This window comes from Lotus japonicus, chromosome 3 (assembly GCF_012489685.1).
Source record: "Lotus japonicus ecotype B-129 chromosome 3, LjGifu_v1.2".
NCBI lineage: Eukaryota > Viridiplantae > Streptophyta > Magnoliopsida > Fabales > Fabaceae > Lotus > Lotus japonicus.
The window spans coordinates 55,321,289-55,334,796 of NC_080043.1; the positions used below are offsets into that span (position 1 = coordinate 55,321,289).

The window sequence follows — 13,508 nt, forward strand, 5'->3', positions numbered from 1 at the left end:
CTTGCATCACAGAAACAACTTTGGCGTCTGACATACTGAAACACATATTATCATACCTTAGCAGCATCAAAATAACATAACTACAAAAGTTACCAGATTAGTCATGACAATACTTCTCCCCCTTATTTACAGAATTTGGCAAAGGGTAGAGATAACATCATTCGGCATCAAATACAACCATATCGAATAAGAGCAGAACAAATAAAATAAACTAATCAGAATCAGAACCAGATGTCCCAACATACTGAACAACACCAGCCTGAACTCCATCTTCATCAGCAAGAGCTTCACCCATAGTTAACCTGTTGATCAGCAGATCAACCTTCTTCTTCCTCTGAGTGCAACTCACAATGGTATCTTGAAGAGTCTTGGACACTTCCATAAGTTCAGCAAGAACATCACCAGGGTCAGCAGAGGACATTGACACATTTACATTCTCAACCCCAGCTTGATCAGTCTCAGCAGCAATGTCCTGGACATGTGGTCCAATATACAACCTGGGATCAAAGGTAAGAGGAATTGCCTTCTGCAAAGGATACTCATCCGAGGCCACAATCTCAGGGTGTTGACTGAGGAGGATCTCAGAGATCAGTGATGGAAAGGCAATGGGCAACTTCACAGCCAAAGTATCTGCATGCTTCATTGTTTGCTAAAAAACAAAAGCTCCAAAATCAAATGGAGTCTTAGTGTCAATCAAGTAAATCAACTTGGCAAAACCAGTAGAAATGTGAGAAGAATGACTGGTTGGCAGCCAATTTGCAGCTCCAATGTGGTTAAGCAAGGCATACTTGACATTCAAGGTGCCAGTAGACAGCATACCCTTCTTGGGCCAAGATTTCACTTGCCCAGCAGTGATCACACTCAATGAAATGTCTCTAACACCATGAGCCACTTGGCTCCTACCCAAAAATGAATTAATCAAAAGGGGAGAAAAATTAACAAGTTTACCTCTAGCATACACCTTCCTGTACTATGCACTTCCAGCCATATTGCAGTCAGGGGTGGTATTCACAACAAATTCCTTCACAAGCTTGTCAAAGCAGCGCCCAAATCCAGTGACAATCTTCATAAGACCAACAGCAACAATCAAATCCACCACCTCTTGACATCCAAGAGCTTCTGGGACAAGTTCTCTCTCAAGAGCAACCTTTCTCTAGAAGACATACTTCCATCTGGAAGCACTTTCCACAAAGTGGAAGGAAATGTTGTCCAGAGGAGCTTCTTGAACATTCATTGGAATCCTCCTTCCAGACATTCGTTTTCTGGCAGTAGTGTCAATGTTTGAGACATCAGACTCGACATCTGACTCATCAACATCTCTTCTTTTTCTCTTGACACTCTTCTTCTGAGAGGTCACTTCTTCAACAGAAGCCTTCTTCTTATCCTTGTTCTTCTTCTTCTTGGCAGGGACTTGGACCTGTGTACTCCTATAAGTCCTTAGAGTCTTGCTAGATTTGGATATGGAAGAGGGAGTGGAGGAGTTTCTTTTCTTTTTCTTTTTCTCAGACAACACTCTGGCCAACACATAGTCTTCAGACTCTGTGCCTTCATCATCAACCAATTCATGAACCTCTTCCTCGACATGAGGTTCTTCAGGATTCACAGTGGGAGAGGAAGACACATAAACATCATCCACTAACTCAAAAGATGGGGGTGGAGATACAACAAGACTTGCAGGAGTTACAGTCACAGGATCAGGATTAATCTCTTCCTGATTTGAGTGATCACCATCAATATCAACATCAACACCATCATCAACATTCAGATTGTTGATGGGAACATCATTAGCTTCCTTCCCAGTTGTTGGAACATCAGGCCCAACATCTTCAACTGGAATCGACATCAGGGGAGTTTCAAAAACATCATCCAGTCTGTAAGACCCTACCTTGATGTATGAAATTATTTATTTTGAATAAATAATAAAGTATAGTTTGCTTATGATTTGTGAATTTCCTTGATGCTTTGTAGTGTGAAGTATTATTAATATGGAAGTGATAATACTTGAGGGCTAGGATTTAATTAAGTGTAAAGTCAAGGACTCAAGAATGAGTGAGATTTTAGTTGCTTGGAGGCCAAGAATTAGGGTTATGGCCGTGTGGATGAAGGGAGGTGGAGTAGAGGTGGATTGTTTGACTAATTAGCATGAGTTTAGGGAAAATAATTAGGGTTTAAGGCTCATGATCAAAGACTGATCAGTTTTGAGACAAGGATTAATAGAAAATTACCATAGTTGCTTATTTGACTAGTTTTGCCATGATTGGTGCCTAGAACGAATTCTGTACTGAATTGCATGCTTAGGGCTGAGAATGATGATGTTTAGGTTGATGTTTTGTTGCTGGAAAATGGCCTCGAGGACAGCCATCAAATTTTTCAAAAAAAAAGGAGCAAACCCAAGAGCATTGGTGCTCTCGGCCATGCCCAAATTTTGGGTTTTGGTGGATTTTCTTTGGCTTTTTGGAGCTATTGTTTGCTGCAGATTGCTACTGGAACTTTTAATATTTTGTGATGCTTTTGTGAAGCCATGATTCAGAATGTTGATGTTTAGAGGATAACCCTAAATCCTATGCATGGAATCCATGAAAGTATGCCAAATTTTTCTAGGTTTTTATATGATTATAACATGAAATTGGAACATGATCAGTTCTGGAACTTTAGTGAGTATATGCTTATTGTTGATGGCTGGACATAGGCTTGTGAGGTTGATTTGGAAGAAAGAAAGAGCTTTTGAAAACACTGGAGCCCCTTTAGGGTTCGGCCAAGCCATTTTTGTGGTTGTCGGCAAGTTTTATTACTTCCATTTCAAGCATAGGTTTATGTGATGGCTTGGTTTATGAAGTTTCCATAACTGAAGTATTGCTATACATGTGAAGATGACTAAGTGCTTAGTATAGCTTATATTTGCTTAATTTGGATATCGCCAAAAGGTCGCTCATCTAGCTGTTATTCCTTTTCGTGCTGTGGTTATTACTGTGATTAAGTTGTATAAGTCTTGTGAAAATGTTAAGACTCTAGGTTGACTATTAGAGCCCTAACAAAGAGAATTGAGACTTAATCGCTTGCAAGTAAAATGTGATGTAATTGGAGCATAGGTCTAGTGATGACTATGGACCATGAGAACAATGGTACCGTTAGAGACAAACGGTTACTTGCACGCGAGGGTGTTTGTGGGTTGTACGGTGTGTCCCCACGTGATTTGGTTGACTGTGGTCACCTTGTGATTTTGTGGGTTGTACGGTGTGTCCCCACGTGATAGAGGGTTGTCCGGTGTGATCTGCGGATGATCGTGATTTGGCCATTGGTGTTGAGGTGGTTGTGTGAATGGTGAGGTCGTTAGCCTAACTGGACTTAGGTGACTAACGGTGATATAACTTAAAGATTTTCCTTATTAACTCTTGTTATTTATGATAATTACATGGATATGTGAATGTTTATATGAGAACATGAGATCTGACCCTGTTATTTGTTTATGTGTTATTCTTGGGGGGGGGAGGGCAAGATGGTGAAGGTCAAGAGCGCAGTGACCTCGTGGACGATAGACTTACATGATCAGCACAAGGACAACGCCTGGCAGACCGACTCTGCCAAGGTACGTCGCCTTTATGTCGGCAGCGCTACGATCACGAGACGTGACCGGCACGGGAACGTCGTCGAGACACAAATCATGGAATGGGGCAAGGTCAAGATGCCCTTCGCACCATGTCGCTTCTTGCATCCAAGAGATGAGGGTTCTTTCTCGAACTCTCCACAGTGGGTTTCAGGAGATGAGGGTTCTTCACGGGCGTTCGGGGCACCAGATTGGTAGGCACGCATTGGCAACTTTCCAGCTCCGACTCCAGAGTCCCTTCAAGTTCCTACTGAGCCTATGGAGGAATTTGCTCCACGGTACGTTACAGTAGCTGATGGACCTGGGGATGCTCAGACGGGGGGAAATGGAGATGCACCAGAGGTCAGGGCTCCTGTGAAGAAGCGCCAGAGACAGTGCGGTCGGCTCGACGAGTGACTGATGTTGCCATGCTGGGGGTTGAGTGTTTCGTAGTGCTGAACTATCTTTTATCAGTTTTTATTTCCAGAGATTTCTTTTGATGAACTTTGATGTAGGGCTTTAGCCCAAAGTTTCATTTATGTACTTTTAAATTATGGTTTCTTTTAATTAAGAGTTATGTCATTCAGAAATGCATGTTTTATTTATTCGGCAAATTTATTTCGTAAAGTTTCAAGAGTTTCGCAATAATTGAACTTTTGTCATTAATTCAAGATTAATAATTGAACGACGAAAATTCTTTACGAAAATGGTGATGTTTAGTTTACTGTGTGACACTCGAGAAATCGGGGCGTTACACTGTCAGCTTCTGGCTTCAACTCTGTAGTTGACGTACGTTCTTTAGGTGCAAGAACTGGATGATTCCACCCTTTGATAACAGCCTTCCACGTCTTGCAATCAATGGATTTGAGATAGGCAACCATACAAGCCTTCCAGTAGTCGTAGTTTGTACCATCGAGAATTGGTGGCCTGCAAGCAAAGCCAGCATCCTTTGAACTATCCATCGAACCAGAATTTGTCCTCCCTGGAGCTTACCCAAACAGAACAGGGTGCCTGCTCTGATGCCAATTGAAATTCTTGTTCGCCTCAGACAGATGTGTTACACAATGTTCAGGACATTGTGTAGAACATGCACACAATAAAACACAACGTTAAAACAAACCACAAGTAGCAACAACTACAAAAGTAAATAACACAAGAGATGGTAACCCAGTTTAGTGCAATGTCACCTACGTCGGGAGGGCTTCAGCCCGAGAAAGATAATCCACTATTATAGAGAATCAAGTACATCAAGGTCTTAGTTGAACAATCCCTATTCACAGCCTTTCTACTTATTCCTACCAATGGATTATTACTTAGAACTCTCCCTAAGTATGAGACCTCTCTCACTTTCTCTCACAATCACTACCACAGTGATTGAATCTCAAAGTACAAATGGTTGTAGAGAAATACTCTCAACAAAACACAACAACTCAGTGCTTATTTGATCAATGAAAGCACATGAGTTGATTACAAAACTCACACAATCAACTCACAAAGAAAACCCTGAATACAACTAACACCCTATAAAATCTCTCTCGTACCGCAGCTAGGGTTTCTCCAACACTTTCAATGGATGCTCAACTAGTGGTGTCTTCAATGGGCTTGAGCATCAAAGAGTCCATATAGCAAAGTGACAGTGAATCTTCAAAAGATCTTCTCCACAAATAAGACCAAATCAACATTTAATTTGGTCTACAAAAATTAACCTTATTTCTCTAAATAGATTAATTCCAATAATCACAGAAGACACGTCCATCTAATGAATGTAAGATCAAGGTTTGATCAGTGGTTGCATCTCTATATTATGATGATTACAATTAAGGTTTGTGATGATGAACAATTATGGTACCCTAACGTTTGTCTTTTTTAGTTGTGACAAACAGGTTCTGAATCTGACCCAAGCCTATTCGTTCAGAGGAAGAAGAACCAAGGGTTACTAAAAAGAGAGCTCTTTAGCTTACCATGTTCGTTCTGAACAGTGGCAAATCCTTCAGAAGTTCTGAAGATAGAAGCTTTCAGGAAGTTCTGAAGAACCGGAGTCAGAAGTTCTGAAGACCAGATGTTCCAGTGGAACGGTCCAGAAGTAGAAGACTCAAGTTCTGAAGACGTGAAAGAAGTTGGCATCTGAAGACCCAAGTTTTTCTAGCTCTGACGTTCATAAGTTCTGAGGAACTTGTTCAGAAGCAGAAGTTGCAAGGTCAGAGGATCCATGCTTCCATCTGACTGTGATCAGAAGCTTCACCAACGTTCATATGAAGCTCTCCAGATCTCAAGTCAGCGGGTGAAAGGACAGGTCACTGTCACTGTACAGATCGTACAAATCTCAGTCTGTCCGCCACCTACCTCGTGCAGCCTAGCAGTCTGATATTACAGGATTGTCACTCCAACGGACAAAACCCTAGCAACGGCTACATCATATGCCTTGGAGTATCTAAAGGCTGAAGATAGAAGAAAGAAGCTGAGAAACTTTGCTGAAAACATTCAACCTATTCGAACAATCTCTTAGCATTATTTCTTCACTGTTTTTAAACATCTGAGTTTACTATCAGCTTTTTAGAAGCACTTATTGTAAACCCAAAACCTTTTACATCACATTGTAAAGTTCCTTAAGAGACCAAGGTTGGTCGGATCTTGAGAGGACTGAATCAAGGTTGATTCAATGTTTAGCTAGTCTTAAGAGGATCCGTAGATCAGCTTCTTAAGAGGATACTAGTGAGAAAATCAGTGTATTGTTAATCACTTAGCAGGTAGCAAAGTGCAGTTGTAACATTCATTGATTTTAGTGAATTGCCTTCATCAGAAGAAGGAAGAAATCACCTTCACAGGTGGACTGGATTAGCTTGAGCTTTTATCTCAAGTGAACCAGGATAAAATACTTGCGTGCTTTACTTCTTATCCTTCAACACTTAGTTCTTATCCTTGAGTTTTGAAAAGGTTCTAAAAGTATACCATTTATTCAAAAACTCTATTCAAACCCCCCATTTCTAGTGTTTTTCGCACCTTCAATTGGCATCAGAGCTCCGGTTCTGATTTAAACACCTAACCGTGTTCAGTGATCCAGAACCTTGTGTGAAAAACAAACGATGGCCCAAGCCAATACTTCCGCTGACAACAACAACAACAACAATCAACTCAGAGCACCAATCTTTGATGGTGAAAAGTTTGAGTACTGGAAAGATAGAATAGAATGCTATTTCCTTGGCACTGACCCAGATCTCTGGGATATGGTCATTGAAGGCTATACTGATCCAGTAGATGCTTCAGGAGTGAAGATCCCTCGTTCTGAAATGACTGACGCTCAGAAGAAGCGTTTCAAGGATCATCACAAGGCGAAGTCTATGCTATTCAGCTCAATATCATATATTGAGTATGAGAAGATCTCTGACAAAGAAACAACAAAATCCATCTTTGACTCCTTGGTCATGACGCATGAAGGAAATGAAGAGGTCAAGGAAACCAAGGCTCTTGCTCTCATACAACAATATGAGCAGTTTAAGATAGAATCTGGTGAAACTATTGAGGAGATGTACTCAAGGTTTCAAACTCTGATTGCTGGAATCAGAGTGCTAAACAAGGGCTACTCTACTGGTGATCACGTCAAGAAGATCATCAGAAGTTTGCCTAAGGAATGGAGGGCTTTTGTCACTGCACTGAAGCTCTCCAGGAATCTGAACTCGTTGAAGTTAGAAGAACTCGTTAGTCATCTCAGAAGCCATGAGATTGAACTCAAGGAGGACAAGCCTCAAAAGAAAGACAAATCTATTGCTCTCAAGTCAAAGTCTGACAAAGCAAAAGCCTATCAGGCAGAAGAGGAAGATTCCTCTGAAGAGCTATTAGATGCGTTTGGTGATGAAGAACTATCTCTTTTCACAAAGAGATTAAGCAAACTCTGGAAGAACAGACATAACAAAGGCAAAGGACCAAAGAAAAGCTCAGGAAGATTTGAATCTTCATCCGGTCAGAAGAAGTCGTCTGGAAAGGAAGTCACTTGCTTCGAGTGCAAGGAATCTGGATACTACAAGAGTGACTGTCCCAAGCTAAAGAAGGACAAGAGACCAAGAAGAGTCTTCAAGAAGAAAGCTCTCGTGACCTTCGATGCAACTGATTTTGATGAAGCTGAGTCAGAAGAAGATGAAGCTGTGGAGGCTCTGATGGCTACCACCAGCAGAGGTGCTGAAGCTTCAGAAGATGACTCAGACTCTGAGAATGATGATGAGGTATTCTCTAATTTTTCTCCATCTGAGCTAAGAACTGCTTTATCTGAAATAATGGAGAAACATGATGTTCTAGTAAGTAAATATAAAGAGCTTAAAAGGAAATATGCTGTTAAAACCAGTTCTTCAGAAGTTCATGAGAAGTCAGTCTCTGAACTCATGGAAGAAAACTATACTCTTGTTAATGACAACGCTGTTCTTCGTGCTAAAAATGATGTGCTAGAAGACCAACTTGCATCATCTGATGTTAAGTATGAGACAAAATATGAGAAATCGTTTCAAAAGTTCCTTTCCAAGGGCATAGACAGAAGTCTTATGGCTTCAATGATCTATGGCATGAGCAGAAATGGGAACAGTGGCCTTGGCTACTCTCAATCCATGAGAGATGAGTCATCTGAGCCCAAACGCGAACCATTGCATAAGCATTTCGTTCCCGCTGGCACTGTCATTCCAGAAAAGGTTACACCAAAGGTGGTGAAACCAAAGGGAAAGTTTCAACTTGACATGTCTAAATATTATAATCAAGTTCCTTTGCATTATCCTCCTATTGCACCCAAAGTTTCAAGAGCTTCTGGGAAAACTAACAAGAAAGGACCCAAGATATGGGTACCTAAGGCAAAAATTATTCCTGTTACAGATATCTTATGCAGCTCAGCTAAGACACCTGCCATGGTACCTGGACAGTGGATGCTCACGACACATGACGGGCACAAGGTCTATATTCCAAGAACTGACACCGCTTAAGTCAGGAGGAGACGTTGGCTTTGGAGGAAACCAGAAGGGAAAAATCATTGGAAAAGGTTCCATAGGAGATGGAAAAACTCCAGTCATCAACGATGTACTTCTGGTTGATGGATTAATACATAACCTGCTCTCCATAAGCCAAATTGCTGACAGAGGTTATGATGTGATCTTTAATCAAACTTGCTGCAAAGCTGTCAGTCAAATAGATGGATCTATTCTGTTCTATGGGAAAAGAAGAAATGATATTTACAAAATCAAATCCTCTGAACTGCTGTCTCAGAAGGTTAAATGTCTTATGTCAGTTAATGATGAGCAATGGATCTGGCACAGACGCCTAGGGCATGCCAGCCTCAGGAAGATCTCTCAGCTAAGCAAGCTAAATCTCGTCAGAGGATTGCCTCGTCTGAAGTATTCATCAGAGGCTCTATGTGAAGCTTGTCAGAAGGGAAAATTCACCAAGAAACCCTTTAAAGCAAAGAATGTGGTATCTACAACAAGACCCCTTGAGCTACTTAACATTGATCTCTTTGGACCAGTGAAAACTGAATCCATTGGAGGAAAGAAGTATGGGTTAGTCATTGTAGATGATTACAGCAGGTGGACATGGGTGAAGTTCCTAAGGCACACACTATGTTTACCAACTTCATTACCCTAGTTCAGAAGGAGTTTCAAACCTCAGTGATTACTGTCAGAAGTGATCATGGTGGAGAATTTGAGAACAAAGATTTCCAAGAATTGTTCAACTCCCAAGGAATCTCTCACAACTTCTCTTGTCCTCGCACTCCCCAACAAAATGGAGTTGTTGAAAGAAAGAACAGAACTCTTCAGGAGATGGCTCGCACCATGATGCAAGAATCAAGTATGGCCAAGCACTTCTGGGCAGAAGCAATCAACACTGCTTGCTATATCCATAACAGAATCTCCATCAGACCTATTCTGGAGAAGACTCCTTATGAGCTATGCAAAGGAAGACAACCTGATATCTCTTACTTCCATCCATTCGGAAGTACTTGCTACATGCTCCACACTAAGGAGCAATTGGGTAAATTCGACTCTAAAGCTTTAAAATGCAATTTTCTTGGTTATTCTAAAAGATCTAAAGGTTTTAGAATTTACTCCCTCCGGTCCTATTTATAAGCATGAAAGAGAAGAAAAATCTTGGTCCTTTTTATAAGAACCAAATGAAAGTTTAAGCTATATTAATTAATTTTTTCCAATGATGCCCTTATTAATTCTAACTTGTAAAATGTGTCTCATTAATTATTCTCTCTCTTTTCCACTTTCCAACACTAATAACAAAGGGTAATTTTGGAAGTTCATTTTAATTTAAGACAAATTTAATGCATTTTATCTAGTTTAACTACATTTCTTAAACTATGTGAATTTTTTTTTGTTGCTTATAAATAGGACCGGAGGGAGTATAATATTATTCATCAAACTGTTGAGGAGTCTATTCAAATTAGATTTGATGATAAGCTTGGCTCAGAAAAGTCAAAGCTGTTTGAAAGATTTGCAGATTTAAGCATTGATTGTTCAGAAGCAAATCAACCAAAGAACAACTCAGAGGATGTTGCTCTAGAGGCAGAAGCATCTGAAGCTGCTCCAACAACTTCTGATCAACTTCAGAAGAAGAAAAGAATAGTTGCCTCTCATCCAGAAGAACTGATCATTGGCAACAAAGATGCTCCCGTCAGAACCAGGTCTATGCTTAAACCTTCAGAAGAGACTCTTCTGAGTCTGAAGGGACTTGTATCTCTCATTGAGCCAAAATCAGTTGATGAAGCTCTTGAAGACAAAGGCTGGATTCAGGCAATGCAAGAAGAGCTAGATCAGTTCACCAAGATTGATGTATGGACCTTAATGCCCAAACCCAAAGGTTTCCATGTCATAGGAACCAAGTGGGTATTCAGAAACAAGCTGAATGAAAAAGGAGAAGTAACAAGAAACAAGGCAAGACTGGTGGCTCAAGGCTACAGTCAACAAGAAGGGATTGACTACACTGAGACCTTTGCTCCTGTAGCAAGGCTTGAAGCTATAAGGCTACTGATTTCCTTCTCAATAAATCATAACATCATTCTCCATCAAATGGACATCAAGAGTGCCTTCCTAAATGGCTACATTTCTGAAGAAGTGTATGTCAAGCAACCTCCTGGCTTTGAAGATGACAAATATCCAGATCATGTCTACAAGCTCAAGAAGTCACTCTATGGACTGAAACAAGCTCCCAGAGCGTGGTACGAAAGGCTCAGCTCCTTTATTCTACAGAATGAGTTTGTAAGGGGTAAATGTGACAATACTCTTTTCTGCAGAACCTATAAGAATGATATTCTTATAGTTCAGATTTATGTTGATGACATTATTTTTGGTTCTGCTAATCCCTCCTTGTGCAAGGAATTCTCTAAGTTGATGCAGGCTGAATTCGAAATGAGCATGATGGGAGAACTCAAATATTTCCTGGGAATTCAAATAGATCAACGACCAGGAGTCACCTATATCCATCAGAAGAAGTACACCTTGGAACTTCTGAAGAAGTTCAACATGAGTGACTGCAACATCTCCAAGACTCCAATGCATCCAACATGCATTCTTGAGAAAGAGGAAGTTTCCTCTAAGGTTTGTCAGAAGCTCTATCGTGGAATGATAGGCTCTCTTCTTTACTTAACTGCCTCCAGACCTGATATATTGTTTAGTGTGCATCTCTGTGCTAGATTCCAATCAGATCCTAGAGAGACTCACTTAACTGCTGTTAAGAGGATCCTCAAATATCTGAAAGGAACCACTAACCTTGGCTTGATGTATAGAAAAACATCAGAGTATACACTTTCAGGTTTTTGTGATGCTGACTTTGCTGGAGATAGAGTGGAAAGAAAAAGCACTTCTGGAAGCTGCCATTTCCTTGGAGCAAATCTTGTCACTTGGTCAAGCAAGAGAGAGAACACAATTGCTCTATCAACTGCAGAAGCAGAATATGTCTCAGCTGCCACTTGCTGTACACAAACCATTTGGATGAAGAATCATCTGGAGGACTATGGTTTGTCTCTGAAGAAGGTCCCCCCTATTTACTGTGACAACACAGCTGCTATCTCACTCAGCAAGAATCCCATTCTACACTCAAGAGCAAAGCATATAGAGGTAAAGTATCATTATATTCGTGATCATGTTCAGAAGGGCACTCTATCATTAGAGTATGTTGATACTGACCATCAGTGGGCAGATATTTTCACTAAGCCCTTAGCAGAAGATAGGTTTTTATTTATTCTTGAAAACCTGAACATGGACTTTTGTCCAGAGTAAGGTTTTCTTCAGAACTTCTGACCCTGGTACCTCTGAAGTCATCAGATGTTACCGCTTTCAGAAGTTACTCGATCAGAAGCACTTAACCCACCGGTTAAACTTCTGTGGTAGGCAACAATACACGTGTCACTTCAATTGTGACATAGTTCCTTGAGTCGCGTGGTATATCTGCTATAATGATGATGCCTACTCTCCTTTACTATGCTATTTTCAGACTATCTATTCTATAACCGTTGATCTTGCCTTTAATTCTTTAAAAACTATCAACGGTTACCATTAAACCCACTATGTGCGCACTATTCACACACGATCTTCCACTCACTTACACAGACGGTTTTCAAACTCTTCGTGTGCATTGCATTCATTCATACTCCTCCCTCCAACATTCCCCCTTTCTCTCTGAACCCTAAACCTCACTCACTGAGAATCATGGGCAAATCAAGGAAATAAAAGGTGAATGTTACTGCATCTTCCAAACAAACTAACGAAGAACAAGGGAATCAAAGATTTGAAGAAGCTCAGAAGATTCTAAATGCGACAAATGTAGTCACATGTGTCAAGAAAGCAGAAGATCTGAATGTGTGCTGTGAAGCAAGAGTTGATTTCGACAATCTGGTTGAACATGGGTTCGACATCAGGGATCAAGTCAACTTGCAAGGGTGGTCTGGCTACTTCAATAGACTCTGTGGTCCGATTTATCACAAATTGGTTGTAGAGTTCTGGAAAAACGCAGTTTGCAACGACTACTATGTCGTTTCTCATGTGCTGGACAAGAATATTGTGATCTCAGAAGAATCCATTGCAAAGCTGCTGGGTATGGAGTTCCAACAAGGAAAAAGGATAAAAACGTTGATGCCAATGTTCCTGGGATGAGGAACATGGTCAACAAGGCGATTTATGATAACTGGTCTCAGGAGAAAACCAAATACAACATAAAGGATTTGAAGCCTCAGATGAAGATTTGGCAGAAGATTTTCATTACCTGCATTCACCCCAGAACCGGTGGAACTGATTACCTTAATGCAACTCAAAAGGTAATCATGTACTACATTTCTAAGGGTGAGCCTATATGTCTGCCGTTTCTGCTCTTCAACTATTTGAAGGAATGCGTTGAGAAATCAAGGACCACTGCTACTGAGAACAAAAGGTTAATTTCTTACATTCCGTATGGAAGGTTGCTGTCAGATATCTTCGTCCAGAATAAACTTGTCAAGACCCTGTCAGACCTTGGACTTCATGAAGATCTGGCCATGACGATTGGCGATGCTCTCAATGGAACCAAGTTGAAAAAGATGCAAATCATTGAGAAAGTTCAAGTTGTGCCCACAGAAGACACTTCTGAAGAAGTTCGTCAGAGGAACTACCCTATTGATGACTTTCCTCTTTGGTCTAAAAAGAACAACCTAGCATGCATTCTGGAGTATGTTAGGATGCTCAGAAGAGAAGGAGATCCTATCTCTCTTGAGGACTTTGTCAAAACACTTCATGATAGTCCTCCTGAGATGGCAACAAGGAAGTAAAAAAGGGCAACAAGCAGCAAGCCTTCAGATCCTAAGGGCAAAGGGATTCTGACAGAGGAACCTACTAAGAAGAAAGCTGCATCCAAGTCTGTGGTCATCAGGGAACCCTCTCCTGAAAGACCTTCTAAGAGAATCTCAGTGCAATCACGTCAA

At 40.8% G+C, this 13,508-nt stretch overlaps 1 protein-coding gene across 1 annotated transcript; it reads right to left on the minus strand.

The window, feature by feature from the left end:
- Nucleotides 1–649: 649 nt before the first annotated feature.
- Nucleotides 650–1,843, minus strand: LOC130744332 (uncharacterized). The gene is made up of 2 exons (XM_057596521.1): nt 1,167–1,843; nt 650–899 (listed from the first exon to the last, which is right to left on the minus strand). Exons 1-2 carry the CDS (start codon nt 1,841–1,843, stop codon nt 650–652), a joined length of 927 nt encoding a protein of 308 aa, XP_057452504.1.
- Between the last annotated feature and the right edge of the window lie 11,665 nt (nt 1,844–13,508).

Coding starts and splice junctions, on each gene's coding strand:
- LOC130744332 (XM_057596521.1), bottom strand. CDS start 1,843: ATGTCGATTCCAGTTGAAGATGTTGGGCCTGATGTTCCAACAACTGGG. Junction 900..1,166: donor GAAAGTGCTTCCAGATGGAA/GTATGTCTTCTA, acceptor ATTTTTGGGTAG/GAGCCAAGTGGCTCATGGTG.